This window comes from Crassostrea angulata, chromosome 8, assembly GCF_025612915.1.
Source record: "Crassostrea angulata isolate pt1a10 chromosome 8, ASM2561291v2, whole genome shotgun sequence".
NCBI lineage: Eukaryota > Metazoa > Mollusca > Bivalvia > Ostreida > Ostreidae > Magallana > Magallana angulata.
Window position 1 is genome coordinate 24,736,045 of NC_069118.1, and position 17,007 is coordinate 24,753,051.

The 17,007-nt window shown below is 33.7% G+C and overlaps 1 protein-coding gene and 1 long non-coding RNA gene across 2 annotated transcripts; both read right to left on the reverse strand.

The window, feature by feature from the left end:
• Nucleotides 1–249: 249 nt before the first annotated feature.
• Nucleotides 250–9,105, reverse strand: LOC128161165 (uncharacterized). Its single transcript, XR_008240336.1, has 4 exons — nucleotides 8,956–9,105; nucleotides 8,394–8,526; nucleotides 5,393–5,569; nucleotides 250–636 (listed from the first exon to the last, which is right to left on the reverse strand). It is a non-coding gene; the product is annotated as an uncharacterized LOC128161165 (long non-coding RNA).
• A 1,807-nt stretch (nucleotides 9,106–10,912) lies between these two features.
• Nucleotides 10,913–15,999, reverse strand: LOC128158833 (universal stress protein in QAH/OAS sulfhydrylase 3'region-like). Its single transcript, XM_052821800.1, has 4 exons — nucleotides 15,808–15,999; nucleotides 14,482–14,577; nucleotides 13,948–14,054; nucleotides 10,913–11,372 (listed from the first exon to the last, which is right to left on the reverse strand). Exons 1-4 carry the CDS (start codon nucleotides 15,869–15,871, stop codon nucleotides 11,175–11,177), a joined length of 465 nt encoding a protein of 154 aa, XP_052677760.1. The 5' UTR covers nucleotides 15,872–15,999; the 3' UTR covers nucleotides 10,913–11,174.
• Nucleotides 16,000–17,007: the final 1,008 nt, after the last annotated feature.

Consider the following 17,007-nt stretch of genomic DNA (forward strand, 5'->3'; position numbering starts at 1 on the left):
ACTTACCGCACCCGCTCTCTCTCGCCCACTTTCTCTCTCTCTCTCTCTCTCTCTCTCTCTCTCTCTCTCTCTCTCGGCCCACTCACTCCACTTACCTAACTATTTTCCACTCACTCATTCGCCCCACTCTCACACACTAACCTCTTACACTTTCACCTCTCAAACTCTACTCGTCCTTCCCACCAACTCACCTGCCCCACTCTTACTCTACTCTTTCATTCATTTTTTTTCTCAAAGATAACAACAAACAACAAGATTTTATTTATAAAAAAAACATCAAACGTGTGAATATGTTAATACATGTACATAACCTTAAAAACAAACTTTCACCATCAGATAGAGTACAGTACTTTGGGCCAACCATGGATTATATTCTAAGCTCCATTGTCAATTTTTCAGTATCAACGAGATCATGGTAATTGCCTGTGCGCACACATTGACCATAAAAAAAATAATCATTCATATGTGCTGCAAGTATTTCTCTCAAACGTGGGTCTATATTTTTTCCAAGAATTAAAATGCACGCAATAAAGAGGTCCCTTGAAGAATCGCACTGAATGACGAATTCGTTGTACTGGTTATTCTTGATGCTTCACCATATTTACTGACGTCCGCAGTTCTCGATGCAATTGGTTGCTACAATTGTAAAGAACATCAATAATTTCATATCTAGATTGTCTTTGTCAAATACTACTTCATGGAGAAAACCAAATAAATTGGTTACTGGTATCAAACGTATTTGGCTGTTATTTGTTTCTCAAGGAAAAACGTGAATAAAATTGTTCTTGCCTAACTTGCCTAACTTTTTTCATGTTTAGAATTAAAAAGTAAAAGTTCAATTTTTTGTTTTTAATTAAGGCTATGGGTCTACAATTTTAATGGGTTTAGCTTCCGAATCGGTCCACCATCCCGCAGGTGCTTAGTTCGGATACAGCAGAGACTTTCATTTTCATAAAGAGCAGTAAATTTTTAAAAGTTTTATTTTCTCCAAAATTGATATTTGGGGGTCATTTTATAGTCAAAAATATGCTTAAAATCCAATTTTTTAGTGAGGTTGTATGCAGAACTTTTCGCATGTGTGTGGAAGTCCCTTAACACTGATTAAGCTGAGGTATTCAACAAAATACGTAAAGGCCTAAAACAAGACTTACATGTAGGAATAAAAGAAGATACATGAAGTTAATTATTTTAATGCTTTTTTCAGATTAAGTATATCAAAAAATGGTGTGTCTTATATTGGTTTTTCCTGAGACCCCTTTTTGAGGATAGCAAAAATGGTTAAAGTGAGTTAATTAATCAATCGATTTTTCTCTTGGAAGAAAACTAGACTTTAAAAACCGCACTCTGTTTCGCTTTCGACAATAACACGCCGATTTTTTTTTTTTAATTTTAGTTTTCTTCCTTACATATAATGCATCAAATATTACAATATAATATGGTATAATAACATGTGATATAATAATATATTATACGAGGGTCAATCAAAAAATACGAAGACAATGCGGCTGTCTATCATATATATTTTTCATGAAAGTCATACTTAACAGATTAATCTGTGCACCAACACTTATGTTATTGATATGCGAAGTTTAAGTCCATTTGATGAAAGGGTATTTTTGTTACCCCTTTTTAAAAACAACATGTTTTGTCACCACGGCGCACGGTAACGTTCAAAACAAAGAATTCACAAAGAATTCACGAATTCAATTTTGTGCAAAGTTCATTTTTAAAATATCCTCCGCATGAAACGGTGACTAGTGATATTCCGCCGACTGTAAGAATTAACATACAGATTTTCTACCTGATTTTCCTTCTCAGAAATTCGCAAATCCTTATATCCGTTATGATAGTAAACAGTTGCATTGCGCGTCCGTTGTTTACTTGCCTTGACTGACTCTCTATTATGACGTCACCTTGTTTTGGAGTCGCGAAAGGTTATTTACGTCATCGTTTACAAATCAACAAATCAGAGGCGATTATTTGAAACAGAGGGAATGTTCATTAGATATTATTCCTAGCCGGTCAATATCAAAAAAATATTGACCGGTCAATATTTTTCGGACGAGCTAATATAATTACAATTATTCGTCTCTATAGAGTTATATAGTGAGAATATTCTACTGAATATAACAACATATAATATAATTGCATGTGATATTATATGTCATATAAACCAAGACCATATTTTACAACATCGTGTCATGCGATATTATATATGTTACAATATTGTATCATATGATACAATATCAAATTTTGCAACATCATAAGAAACAATATCATGTGATAAAACAATTATTACCTAATCAAAGGGATTTTGTTGTTCTATTACAAATTAAATATGTGCGTCTATTTTGAACTGCCGGTCAATAGATTGCGATCTATTAGACCGCCGGACAATAGACTGCGATCTATTGGACCGCCGGTCAATAGACTGCGATTTATTGGACCGCCATCTATTAGACCGCCGGACATTTTTAGAGTCCTTGATAATGGAGATCAGGCTCTGCATCCAAAGCTATCTCTGCGATTCATTTATTTTATACATGTAGATAAATAAATTATTCATTCCATTATCTAGAACACAAGTGACCTGTTACAAAACACTAAACCTCCAGCAGTATCTGAAACCTATGACTCAGATTCAGCATTCAAGCTTGGCAGGTGCATCAATGTCACAAGACACATCTTCCATGCAATTTTGGAGAAGTTGGGACTTGTAATAACTAAGATATATTTTTAGCATCCTTGATAATAGAGATCAGTCTCTGCATCTGAAGCTACCTCTGCGATTCATTTATATTATTGTTAAGTACATTATCATAATGCTAGTTTGAAATAGTACTTTACAAATATTGACTGGGGTTGAGGGCAACATTGATTATATTAGCCCCCGAGGGACGTAATATTGCCCGACGCGAAGCGGATGGCAATATTTTCGTCCCAAGAGGGCTGATGTAATCAATGTTGCCCGAAAACACAGTCAACATTTGTTTTGTTATATGAAGAAACAAAGCAAAATTTAAAAAAGTAATTGAAAACAGATCGCCGTAATTTTCTCAGCTCAACAAAGAATTCACGAATTCAATTTTGTGCAAAGTTCATTTTCAAAATATCCTCAGCATCAAACAGTCACTGGTGATATTCCGCCGACCGTGAGAATTAACAAACAGACGTTCTACCTGATTTCATTTCACAGTAATTCGCAAAACCTTATATCCATTATGATAGCAAACCGTCGCATTGCGCGTCCGTTGTTTACTTGCATTGATTGACTGTCTATTATGACGTCACCTTGTTTTGGAGTCGCGAAGAGCTATTTATGTCATCGTTTACGAATCAACAAATCAGAGGCGATTATTTAAAATAGAGGGAATGTTCTCTGGATATTATTCCTAGCCGGTCAATATCAAAAAAATATTAACCGGTCAATATTTTTCGGACGAGCTAATATTACAGTTATTGACTATTTGTCTATATAGAGTTATATAGTGAGAATATACTACTGAATATAACAATATTATCTATTGTATGTGAACTGTTCAAAAAAAATAATTCTCATATAGCATCCGTAACCTATGACACAGATCTAGCATTCAAGCCTGTCAGTTACATCAGTATCACAAGACACACCATCCATTGCAAGTTTGGTGAAGTTAGTACCAGTAATAACTAAAATATAATCATCAAAGGGCACCAGCTTTAAAAACCTTAACCACCTCCAGCATGCGACACCTATGACTCACATTCAGCATTCATGCCTGTCTGGTGCATCAGTATCATAAGACGCATCATCCATGCAAGTTTAGTGAAGTTAGGACCAGTAGTTATAATTACTTAGAAATTGCTATCAAAGGGCACCTGCACCAAAAACGTTGACCTGCTCCAAAAACCTTAATTCCCTACAGTATCTGACATTCATGGCCACGATTCAGCATCCAAGTCTTACAAGTCCATAACTAGGTCCAGATGCATCATCAATGCAAGTTTGGTGAAGATACATGTAGGACTAGTACTAACTTAGATACAAGACCTGCAACAAAAACTTAAACCAGTTCCAGACGCGGACGCGGACGCCACAAACGCCGACGCCGGGGGTATAGCATAAGCTCCCCCCGACCTCGTCTCGGTGAGCTAAAAACGTAGATCTAATGCAGGAAACGACAATGATTTTTTATCAGGGAAGATGAGTACTTCAGTGAACACGTAAAGTCTGTCCCGGTTTTTACTTTCTTCTCATTTTTATTGATAATTTGTTTTTTGACAATTATATTTTTGTCAAAACAACTACATTGTATATTCATTTTATAAAATGAAAACGTCCAAGTTTTCCGCCTGTTATTTGTTAGAATAAACGACATTGCTAAAAATAATTGACATTGAAGTATCCGGTTTTAATTATTATTTTGAAAAACTAGGCAGTGTTCAAATACGGGTCCAAACGAATGCCCGTAAAGAAAGTTTTCATTTCTGTTAAGAAGATGGGGGAATAAGATGGCGCAAATGCCCATTCAGTTTAGTAGTGAAATACAATTTTGAATTTATTTTTTCCCAATTAAATCTATCTAAATATATTATAATACAAAAGCACAATTTCTAACTATATTTAGTTTTTAATATATTTAACAAAAGATAAGAAAAAATTATTGCCTGAAATTGTGGTTGTATCGAACCCATATCAATTCATAAAAACCCAAGGTATATAAGGTTAGCTTATGTCAGGTACTCTAACCACTGAGCCATTTAAGACACAACTAATTAGGCTGTTTAAATATCATGTGCGACTTTGACCACGAATTTGCGGACTTGCTTTATTTTTTCAAAACGTTCAATTGTTTGCATCCAAAATGATATTTTTAATATGTGGTGGGTCATCTCTCCATGTTTTTGTTGATAGAAATCGGTTTGTTTTCCGATATACCTTATTTAGAGTTTGAGAAAAATATGGAGCACAAACCCACTCTATAAAAGAAAATGCCTTGAACTTCTAAAAAATGACAGTATTTGCAGGTTGTGATCCGTATACACCTGTTTGTGTCAACATATTCCAAGTATTGAACAAATTTATTGGCTTAAAATCAATAATATGTTAAACATATAATGTTTAAAAGAATTTCAAAAGAAATATATCGGATTTATCGATATTTTAATTTGTCAGTAGCTTGTCCGATCGTTTATGGGCATTTTACACGCCTTATCCATCTTTATTTCTTTTTTCGTGTTAAAAAAGAGGGGACTGCATCCGGACTTGCCGTGACTTCTGTTCTGTACTGACATGCATGCAAGTGTGTTTACTGGGTATTGAGAAATATCAAAAGAAAGCAATTGGAATACTAGAAAGAGCCCGGGACAGGGTATAAACGGTATACATATATTCTAAATAATAGACACTTACACAAAATCAAATACATGTTGCAAGGCTTTGGTGTTGAAAACTGCTGATGCTTTGATGATGATGATGATGATGATGATAATGATGCTTTGATGATGATGCTTTGATGATGATAATGATAATGATGGTCTTCCTTAATGCAACATCTTCATTTGCATTACATGTAACAACATGATTCCCCTGGAGAATTAATACAATTGAGAGTTTTTGAGTTGAGATTTTCACAAAAATTTAAATAGATATTAAAAAAAAAATATAATAACATAAATAAAGTTTTCTTTTAAAATTCATACGCCAAATAAAGGCACCGATCATTGCAATAATGAATATATATAACCTGCTTCAGCACGCACATGTATACATGCACCCCCTACATCCATATGAAACACCATTAAACAAAAGCATTTCATTTATACTTTCACTAGATACAGTAGAACATGTATATAGTTATATGTACTGACTAAAATAATGCTATTTAGATTTTCTTTTCATAAACAGTAAATGATCGCAGATGGGATATAATTATTTTTGTGTGAACATAATTATGTAGAACCAACTTTTTGCAGCTTCTCAATAACTAGAGGGTATATTTTATGTGTAAAATGAAAAATCTGCCATTTGATATAAAATATGAATTTTAAAAACTGTATTTTATAATTCTAAATGAATTCAAGCATTTTATAAATTGATTACGAATATTTGTAAACTTAATTTACATGTTACACGCACTTATTCCCCCACGGTACGTACAGGCAATTTTTAATTTATTGATACAATCATGTACTTGAACTTCTGGGTCTAAATGACATTTTTTGTCGTAATTAAAGAAGAATTTTCAATAGTGTTGATGCACCTTAATTTCAGTTTTATAAAATCTAACTTTATTTGTCGATACTTTTTATATACAATGTATCATTTAATCATTTTCATTCAAATTTTAAAAGTACTTGTATAAATAAGTCATAATGAAGATTCATTCTTTGATGAGTTGAACAAATACTGTCGAGGGTGATGAAATTCAATAGACCCTATAATATATGATCTCGCCCGACCATATTTGATCACCTCATCATATTCAAAGAATGGATAATTTTCCACTATTTTTTTACAATTAAATATCAAATTAGTAATTGATAAAATATATTAGACTATTCATTACAAATTCGATTCATGTGTGTATTGTATTGTATTGTTTATTACTAAGAACCATTCGATTCATAGGTTTAACATATATACATAAGTAAAGTGAACGAACATATGAAAACATTTAAAAAAAAAAAAAAAAAAAAACCTTATCTTTTAAAAAGATTGGCGAGCTAGCGCTGTAGCCATCATAAAACACAGAAGCAGATTTCTAAAACATTGGTTTATATTTCTGAATCGAATAATTAAATAGGAAGGCATAGTGGTGTACTGGAGTTGTACTGGAGTGGGGTCTCAATTTAGAACTGTGAATCTAGAGGCATGGCATAGCTCATTGACTGTGCCTTAATCATTATGTATCTATTGTAATTTCATTTCGAAGTGAAAATGTTCAAGAACCATTGGTACTGTTTTTTCTCGGGCCTTTCCGTCAAGCTCGGAAAACATATTCAAAGTTGTTTTCCGAGCTTGAAGTTTAAGATAAAGCTAGCTATTTATTATAATATTGAAAATAACTTTGCATAATAAGATATAAGCTACTGTTACTTTTTGACATGTACAATTAAACACATAACTTCATGTGAAAATGATAAAACGAAATTCAAATGGTACAGTTTATCTACAGTATTACAGTATTCCCAGAATCCCCTACTATGGAGTCGAGCTTGCGTATTCCAGTGAAAAAGACTAACGTAGGTGCTAGCGCTCGAGAGCGCTAGCAATTAGACTGCGTGTGCACATAACAGTGTGCAAAATGTACATGACAAAAGTAAACAGGATAATGAAGAGTATATTCACAAAACAATAATAATAATTTTATCCTAATTTTGAGCATTTATATAGGTATTTTCCCAAAGTGTAAAGACGCTGGAAAATGTTAATATTTGCTAATGAATATCAAATAAATATTGTTAACATTTTTTTTGGAAAATATGAATCGTTTTATGCCGATTTTCTTCGACGCATTGCACAGCACACGTACAATTTACACATACATTAAAATGATCAACTTGATAACGTCTGCCATGCAGAAAAACTCGGATCATAACAAAATTTATGATACTGCCTATTCTCCTACACAAAAATTTTGAAACTTTGATGATATTTTTTTTGGTAAAAAAAAAACACCACGTAAAAATTGTCATAAAAATTATATATGATACACATAATATCTCAAATTTGAACTTATTGTGGTTTTAGTTAGGAGGAAGAGGGGGTGGACGTGTTGTACATGCAGAACACCACAAGTTTATGTCATTTGACATTAAGAATATAAATGAAGTAATTTCTTTTAGAATACATCTATGTAAGAAAAAAAAGAAAAATCAAATTTTTGAGGTTTAACTCCTGCACTTGCGTTTGTAGAACAACACATATATTTTTTTTGGCAGAAATTGACCAAATTATTTAAAAAAAAATTTTTCTATTGACTTTTGAAATATACCCGTATTTAGGTAAATGTATCAGCTGCCTATAGATTGAACTCCATTTGATACCTGTTTACTATTCATTTATTTTAATATATTATTAATATATCAATATATAAATATATCACATGCATATATAATCATCAGGCACATACATGTAGCATGAAATAAGGTGTGTGCGGGGAAGGGGGGGGGCTACCCCAAATCTATACAATTAAGTTGTAAGCAAACAAAAACAAACATAAAACTAACACTAACACTAATTTTGCCAATCATCAAAATTCTAATGCAATGGGGTGAAGGGGCGCAGTTTGTTCAAAAATTATTTTTCAATATTATTAAAGAGAATTTTTCTGTTGCCAAAAAGTGGAGGGATTACCACTGCCCTCATCTGATGCCACATGTCTGATTATAACCAAAGCAATGTAGCTTACCATAGCAGACCCGCAGTTGCTTTGATATTGTCGATCTTCACTCGAAGGAGCGTTCGTTGAATTGCTTAGATTTCCAGGCTACGTTCTGTCATCGGCAGATTCAGCACAGGCGGGGAAGGAAAAAGGGATTTCTCTATCCATGTAATATGAAAGAAAACCAATAAAAATGTGAACAAGGAAGTTTTTAAAGAAACGTTAGAGTTCATTCATGTTCATGATAGCTGCATGCGCAGGATATCAGAGAAGGAGGGGGGGGGGGGGGTCCGGATTGCCTACCCCCTTTTCTTATGCCCTTGTGAAATCCAAACCTATATTACATTCACAAAGTATAATTACCAAAGTTGTAAACCCATGAGGCTCAAACGTGTTGCAAGTAAAATGTAGATGTATCACTTCTAAATCTGTTTAGTAAGTTCCATGATATAGATAAAAATTGTTGTTTTACATAAAAGCGCTTGATAGTTCAACAGACTGTTAACTAAACGTAAATTTACGATAAATCATCAAACGATATAAAAAGTTAGCATATATTGCATAGTGGTGTATTTAAATGTGTACATACCTTGTGAAATATACCAGGATTAAAAATAAAGACAAATTTCCAGGCGAGAACCTGCATGATTACTGAACGTCCGCTGTCTTCGAAGACTGCTCAGAACAATGCGTGGTCTTTGCTCTTGGTCCCTTGGGCAGTGAGGTCGACCGTGCAGTGAGCGATCGTCATGGACACATTTTTGGACAATCATACATTTATCATGGGCTCAATAGGTTTCAGAAAGAACGAGTGTCAAACATATTTAAGTCATAAATAATAAGGTGTCATAAATAATGAGGGGTAAACGTATATGAAAGTATTTTTTCAACATTATTTTAGAAAGCATAACTTACAAGAGTTTATGCATCTTCAAAGTCAAGGATTTCTGATCCGCTCCGCTTACAATGTCTGGGAGTAGTTGGGCGGATTAGACTTGACTTGGGAACATGGGGTCAACGATAATCACCACTTTGGGTATGGAAAAACGTTTGCATAGAGATTTGATTTTATAAATTTTGATTGATGACATGGAATTGGAGTACAGTTATTGGTGTTCTCATAATTTACATGTACATGTATATACATGTACAACATAGCTCATGGAATTTTCGTTAATTAATCGGATTATACATAATACGGACCCCAAAAAAAGATAGTAAAATTAGATGCAATAATTTGATTCGGGGGGCCTCCCTTCTCTTCTTTTATATGTTTTGCCCTAGAAAACGTCACATATTAAGTAAAAATCGGAGAGGACTACATTTATTGCAGCTAGAGTAAAATAAGTATTATCAATCTTTTTTCTTATAAGATCAGTAAATTTATCAATACATTATTAGAGTCTTATTATTGTGTATTTCTTTTTACAATAAGCCTAGTCTTACATGTATTTAGTTTGTAAATATTAAAATATACCTATGCTCAACCCAACCAAAACGCCACAGAATCGTGGACAATATAGAGATATTCAGATTATTGAAAAAAATTATGGATTATTGCACTATGGTTACATTTAAATAAACATGTACATTTTGCAGTACATCGGAAGAACATTTTCTCTACTATTTCATGAGAAATCGGACTGCGTTTCATAAATCCATTCACATAAACAAATAACGATCTATCTAGTTACTTTAATTTGCCCGACCATGTTTAAAAATAAGTATTAAATAAATATCATGTTTATATTTTTTAAAAACTTTTTATAACTAATTTTAAGTGCATTTTTTTTTAGCTAATACACTATCAAGTCAGTGTAATTCAAGTTGCTATTATAATAAAATTAATAATTGTATCATCGTTCAATTATGTCTTTTTGTTCTATTGTTGTTGACATTGCGTGACTTATTTTTATGATAGACCGAAACGTAATTAACATAATATACTGAAAGCAAGAATAGAGCTCAGTGGACCTGCACAAACTGACCCTAAATATCCAAAATCGTTGGACTAATTATGGTAACCGTCCCATTTTGGTTTTTGGAATTATTGACTGTTCCTTCTGTCGGACGTGCCGATGCATATGGACAAACATAATAATTTACATGTACGTAATTTCATACATTTTTTAAGCATAGTAATGTAATTAATTGAATGAGTCAATCTCAGAGGTGAATGTAAATATAAACAATTTAAAGTGTTTTCTTTTGGAGTTTCATACGCTAAAGGTGTCGCAATTATTGCAGACGAATATGTCACCCAAGATGTTATTGCTACGATATATCGATCATTGCTACGATATATCGATCATTGCTTTCAAGCACATGTCAGTGTACATGTACATGTTTTTTATCTGCATGAAATATTTTAGTCCAAAATATCTGACGTTTTCCCGGCTTTTTTTTAACGATTTTAAAATCAAATTTACTTTTGAGTCAAAGGTTTTGGTGGTAAAAAGATGCACCGCATTTACTAGTAGTACAATTTTAGTCCACATTATGCTAATTTCATTTTTGTTAATTCCCGTTGAACTCCCAGAAATAAGAACATTTTGGCATGAATTTATTTGATCATTGATCTGCATACATGTACAAACTACATAGAGTTTTTCCTGTAAAAAATAACTTTTCAAGCCAAGAACACATATATAGTCTATTGCGACAGGTTAGGATACTGAAATATATTTTAACTACATGTACATAACAAAATAATATTAGTTACCCTCATACGTGTAACAGAGACGTCTGAAAGTCAACGTTTAACTATAACAACATAGAACATAGTATGGCCGGGGGGGGGGAGATTATCTACTCTGGTGGGCATACTATGACGGGAACGGGAGAGTGGTGAAGAACATAGTCACTGACACTGCCCAGTATAGTCCGCCTGACGGTCCCCAGGCCCCGGGAACCCATCACAATCATGTCCGCGTTCAAATCCGTCGCCGCTTTCAGAATTCCTTCTCCGGGTTTTTCGGCGTGCGTGCTGCGGACTATGCCGGCTGCCTAAATGTGGAGAAAAATACATCAAATTAAAGAAGGCAATAGATTGGTTTTCATTTTTATATTTTTAAAATCAAAAGTACACTTTTGCGGCATTCAATGAGTTGTATTGTTGCAGTTGATTTTTTTTGGTAATATTACCGTATGTTGAATAGTTAAATCAGGTAAATTTTTTAAAAAAGCTAAAAAATGGGGAAAAAACCCAAGAAACAAAACTAGTATAGATGTCTAATGAAACACTATCAAAGCACAGACTAAGGATTTTGGGAAATAAAATATGCAGGGAAACGGATTATACCATGTATATGTACATGTATCACTGTAATTATTGGCATATCGCAGCGTTAGATCGAAACCTAAAGCGGATTTCACGGTTACGTTTCCACTTATATTGATTTTCTTAGTGGGAGATGACCCTATCGAATGGCTTTGTGGGATATGAATGACAGCTTGGCCCTTTGATCAGTCCCTTAGAACAAAAAAAAAATAGCGTCGATCGCGGTATTGGGATAATACGCGTCCAACACGGAATATGTTATTTCTGTGTTTAACGATAGAGTAAAATCAGCAACATTAAATAACATGCAGACTTTATAAACTACTTGAATTTCGTCAATACTCATTTTGATCGTAAAAAACTAAATTTTGAAAAAAAAGTAGGGTCATAACTGTATCATTTTATCTTTATAACAATCAAATACTTTCTTTCTTTTCATGATTCCTGCGGGCATGAATGCACGACCATTGCAGAAATGCTGGGTTGTTTTTTTTTAACGATCTCTACATTCATAGTCCACATGAATCATAAAAGATGATATTTATTTGTTTATAATACAGCTTTCTGTTGAAAATATTGAATTAATAAAAATATGTAGAAGTACCTTAACTATTATTCATGTACATCAGTGTATTTATGATAAAAGAAATAGCCAAGTCTCCTTTTACGTAAATTGGGTCTGACATCATCAGATTATAATGTGCAGTCCGTGATTTTTTTTTTTTTTACATCGATAAGGGTTTCGACTGATCGATTTGCATCAGAAATAGAGGAGAAAATGCCCAGTGGATGTAAATATAACGATGTAACTAAGCTGCTTCCTTATATAACGAGCCAATTACGTACGGCGTTACGCTCATGTATCTATATATTGCTATTTAGTCCCTGTTATCTCGTTATTCTGTTTGAGATATGACCTCGAGTTCTAATTGGTATTCGATCCAAAAAATGCAATTTCCTATCACATGAGATATTCAGCTTCAGCCCTCTCATTCACCGATTTTCACAGCGACCCTAGATGATATAATCTCTAATCAATCACTGAAGAGCCTTAGTCGGTGCAAACACGCATACCTCGTATACATGAACATGAATATATAGTGTTCAATATTCATTTCATTCCAAGACCCCCCCCCCCCCCCCCCCAAAAAAAAAGAGAGAGAGAGAGAGAGAAAGAGAGAGAGAGAGAGAGAGAGAGATTTTACATGTAAGTAATAGAACAAACGATCGAAAAAAATAATCGTGGCCAAAACCTGGTCCTCTGTTGATTTGTTACAATTCTCTCTTACATTAGAAATGAAACGTGTCCAAGTGAAAACAAAATGAGAAGGGCAGTATCGACTATCGACTTGTCAAAGATTCTAGCTGGAAAAAAAGAGATAACTGGGAAAGGTCATGAATTATTCAGCCATTGCAGAGACCGATAAAATTGTACAAATCTAATTATATATTATTTAGATTCCATGAAATTTCGGGCTGTAAATGTGATTTGGGTTTTCTACACGATTGTGTAGCTGATGGATGGGTGTAATAATTGTGTTAATGCTTGAACGCGACAGTCACGTGATCAACACGGTTGATGTGAAAATGGTCTGCACATCCGATCCCCGTCATCAGTCTTTTACACAGGTTCGATAACTCTGTGTTTTACATGATTGTATAAACGTACAAAATACATGAATCAACGATATTTTGTTAATTAAAATATAGTTCTGGCAAATCAGACATATATCATTGTGCAAGTTTCATACATTTTTTAATCTAGATACTGTATGCTTGTATTTTTGTACAAAGAGAATAATTTTTAATCGGTTCCCCGGACTTTGAACGAGTGATAGAAAACCATGCCTTGAGAAAAATGGTAAATGTAAACGTGACTTTAACGTGTTAACTGGTATGCGTAAAAATCATGGAATTATTTAGAAATAAAAAGGCAAAAAAAAAACTCGGATTTACAACTACTGAGTATTTTATCTCATTTCTGTTAAAACGTGATCAGAATATGGAAGAGTTGGCTACTACTTCTAATCTATGCAACCGATCGGTGATTGACATAAGTTACATGTATGTATTTTTCACTCTACATTTTGGTTAACGGAAGAAAAATTCAGAAAAAGAGAGATTAAAGCTTTCTTTAGTGGTTCATTCAGGGTATGAAATGGAGGATGGATCTTACTTAGGAAGAAATCCAGATAAGCCACTGACGCAGGATTACGTTTAATATATTTTTGTCTGCAATGCTTGCTTATCTTAATATCCACACATAACGCAAAAATCATCCTATTGATTCAATATACGTACGTGTTCCTTTTTCATTATTTCTGCGAATTCTTCCAGTTTTTTCTTGATCTCCTCCCCATGTCTCTCCAGCATCGCCTTCAATGCCGTCCTATCTACAGCATATGGAACTGAGAAAAGATAAAAGATAATTTATAAATAAAATCATCTCTCTCTCTCTCGTCTTCCTTAGCCAATGCTCTCTCTATCAGATTAATAAAAAATTATTTCAATGCTACTAAATATAAATTTTGACAGTTCGTGTTGTCTTGTTATTAATCATTCTCATGACAATCGAAACGTTGTCAACACCATGATATATCATTTCGCAGATAATATGTAGAATTTTGAAAAACAAAACACCAACAGAGAAGTGAAAAACAAAAAACATCCGATGTGACCTCATTTCAAATACAAACGCAATTACTATCGTCTGGTATTTCCAGTCTTGCTTGCGTTGCATTTAATGCACCAGTAATTGCACACAAAATACGTCGCGACCCACTGTTGTGCAGTCTATTTTCTGATCAGCGTATTTAGATGCATTTATTTCCATACCATTGAACCACTGGGCGGAATACATCGCATCGTATATCTCTACGGAGTACACCATGACTACTTTGTCATCGTCACGCTTCAATGCTTTACAAAACCCTGAAAAATATTTAAAAATATAAATGTATGCACACTATAAATATACAACAAATCATGTTAATAATTACATGTGCACGATTCTCCGATTACACAGTTAATTCAACTTTGTACTGATGGTAATTTTGAGGGAAATAATACGGTGCAACTGCCTGTCTGAATTCATTATAGAAAACATTGCTACATGCACTTACTACATGAAGTACATGTACACGTGCGTGTTTAATAAGTATCAAGATATTTTGCTTGAAACTGCAATTTTTCATTCATGTTTATCTATCTAAAAAGGGATGCAGAAAAAAATAGGACACGGTCTAGAAAAATAATACCTATGTGTAGATATGAAACATTTACGCACTTTATTAGAAATACTGCGTTGATAAATTTATGTTGGATCGTAATCTTATGTACACTGTCAGGGTACCTACATGCATACCGAGAAATGGGGAAGAAACTCTGCTAATGCTGACCTCAAATATTTACCATGTGAAATATCTCGGTTACCTACCATGATATCGGAAGGTTCTAGAGACAGGGGAAAAGCCCGTTGGTGTTCAATAAAGTTGTCGATATGGGTCTGTGTAAATGCCGTAGTTATAATTGGAGAATACAAAACGAAGTGGTCAAAGCAACGCAAAATCACTGTGAAAGGAGGGGGGTCGATACTCTTTTATTACAGTAACTACCTCAGAGTCTGTGCATTATGACTAGGCTTTGCATGGTCAATACTGAAGAACGTTGAAATGAACCATAACAAAAGGGCATTAACAAGAAACAGATGTCAATGATCGGTGTATATTTCATGACCCGGAAAAGGACATGTACTACACTCATAGGAAACAATTTTTTTATTGCGTTTTAAAAAGCTCAACACTGAATCAGAAATAAATCTCAGTTTAAGGGTTACTTTGAACCAAGCCGAAGTACTGTAAGCACTTTATCGTACTAATTTAATCTGAATGACATTTCTGCACCAGTGTTAACATCTTTTTTCAATGTTATCTATAACTGTTTCTGTCACAGAAATACATTGCTGGAGGTTGTGCAAGATAATCTTAACTCAACTGACAAACTGATAAACCTTCTGAAACTCTGCCGGATGATCAATAATTCCAAAGCAGATATCGTCGAAATTTTTATCTGGCAGCAGAAATGTTCTGTTAAACTTGTAACTTCAAGACGTAAAATATCAATAACTCGATCAATGCATTTACAAACTTGCCGAATACTTACAGTGGAATGCATTAATGGCATGGTCACTCCCATCCATTGCAACAATAATCGTCCGAGGCGCCATGACTGCAGATCAGATGTGAGAATCTTCTGGAAACGAACTGTTGTTTATGATCTCTGCGATCGTAACCTATATCTACCTTTTCCCCCGTCTCCCTCTCTCTCACACACACGTACACTTCTCAACACAGGACTGACAGGTGGGAAATTCAGCCGAGTCGACAAACTTTAAAAATATAAACAAGGTCACGTGAATAAGAATAATGCGCAGTAACTGTGATTTTTATGCGAAAGATGAGATAGTGAAAGTAGGTCTTTAACGAGGGGAAAATCTAATCGATTCTGACAAATGACAGGGCTTTATATATAAATCATTGGAAATGTTTTAAGATGTTTAAACACGCATAGACAGAGGTTTCTTTGAATTAGTTTTTTGCTAAGAATATGTTTTTGGTTTTTTTTTTTGTTGGTATATGCATGTGTGTTTGTTTTTAATTAATTTTTTTCCTCATTTTCTCATTCACATAGTTCACATATCGGGGGGGGGGGGGGGGGGGGGGGGTCTCAGGGAGTCCGTACCAAAGCATGCCCATGAGTATTTTCAAAAACAAATTCTTGACATTATATTTTACCCCTTGATTTTTTTTAACGAAAGGGACAAATAAATATATTAAAATTTGTTGTTTGCAAATCTAAACATGTAGCTATAGGTTAATTGATTTCATGAACTAAAAGTTGTATACAAATAAAACAACAATGCTAAGGGAGCTAATAGTACATGTATTTAATTAACCAGTCTCCCTCTGAATTGATACTGAATGAATTCAATAAGAGTGTTTTTCCATATGCGCGGATCTTTTTTTTTTGGGGGGGGGGGGTGGTCGGACCAATAATTTATCTCTACATATGAAATATATGCTGAATGGGAGTGCAAATAATATAAAAATATTATTAAAATATTTTTTTACACGCAGATCAATGTGATATAAACATGTAATTTACAATATATTATAATGTAAAGGTCTAAGCAATCTACAATGTAATCATAAGTAGATATTTCTTTAAATTTAATAAACAACTTGTTTTTGCATGAATGTGAAATAAAGAAAGATTGCATTGTAACAAATAAAAGATTATATCAAAGCTGCTTTTTTTTAAAGTCTTGCATTATACATGTAATACACAATGAATTGTGTTTTT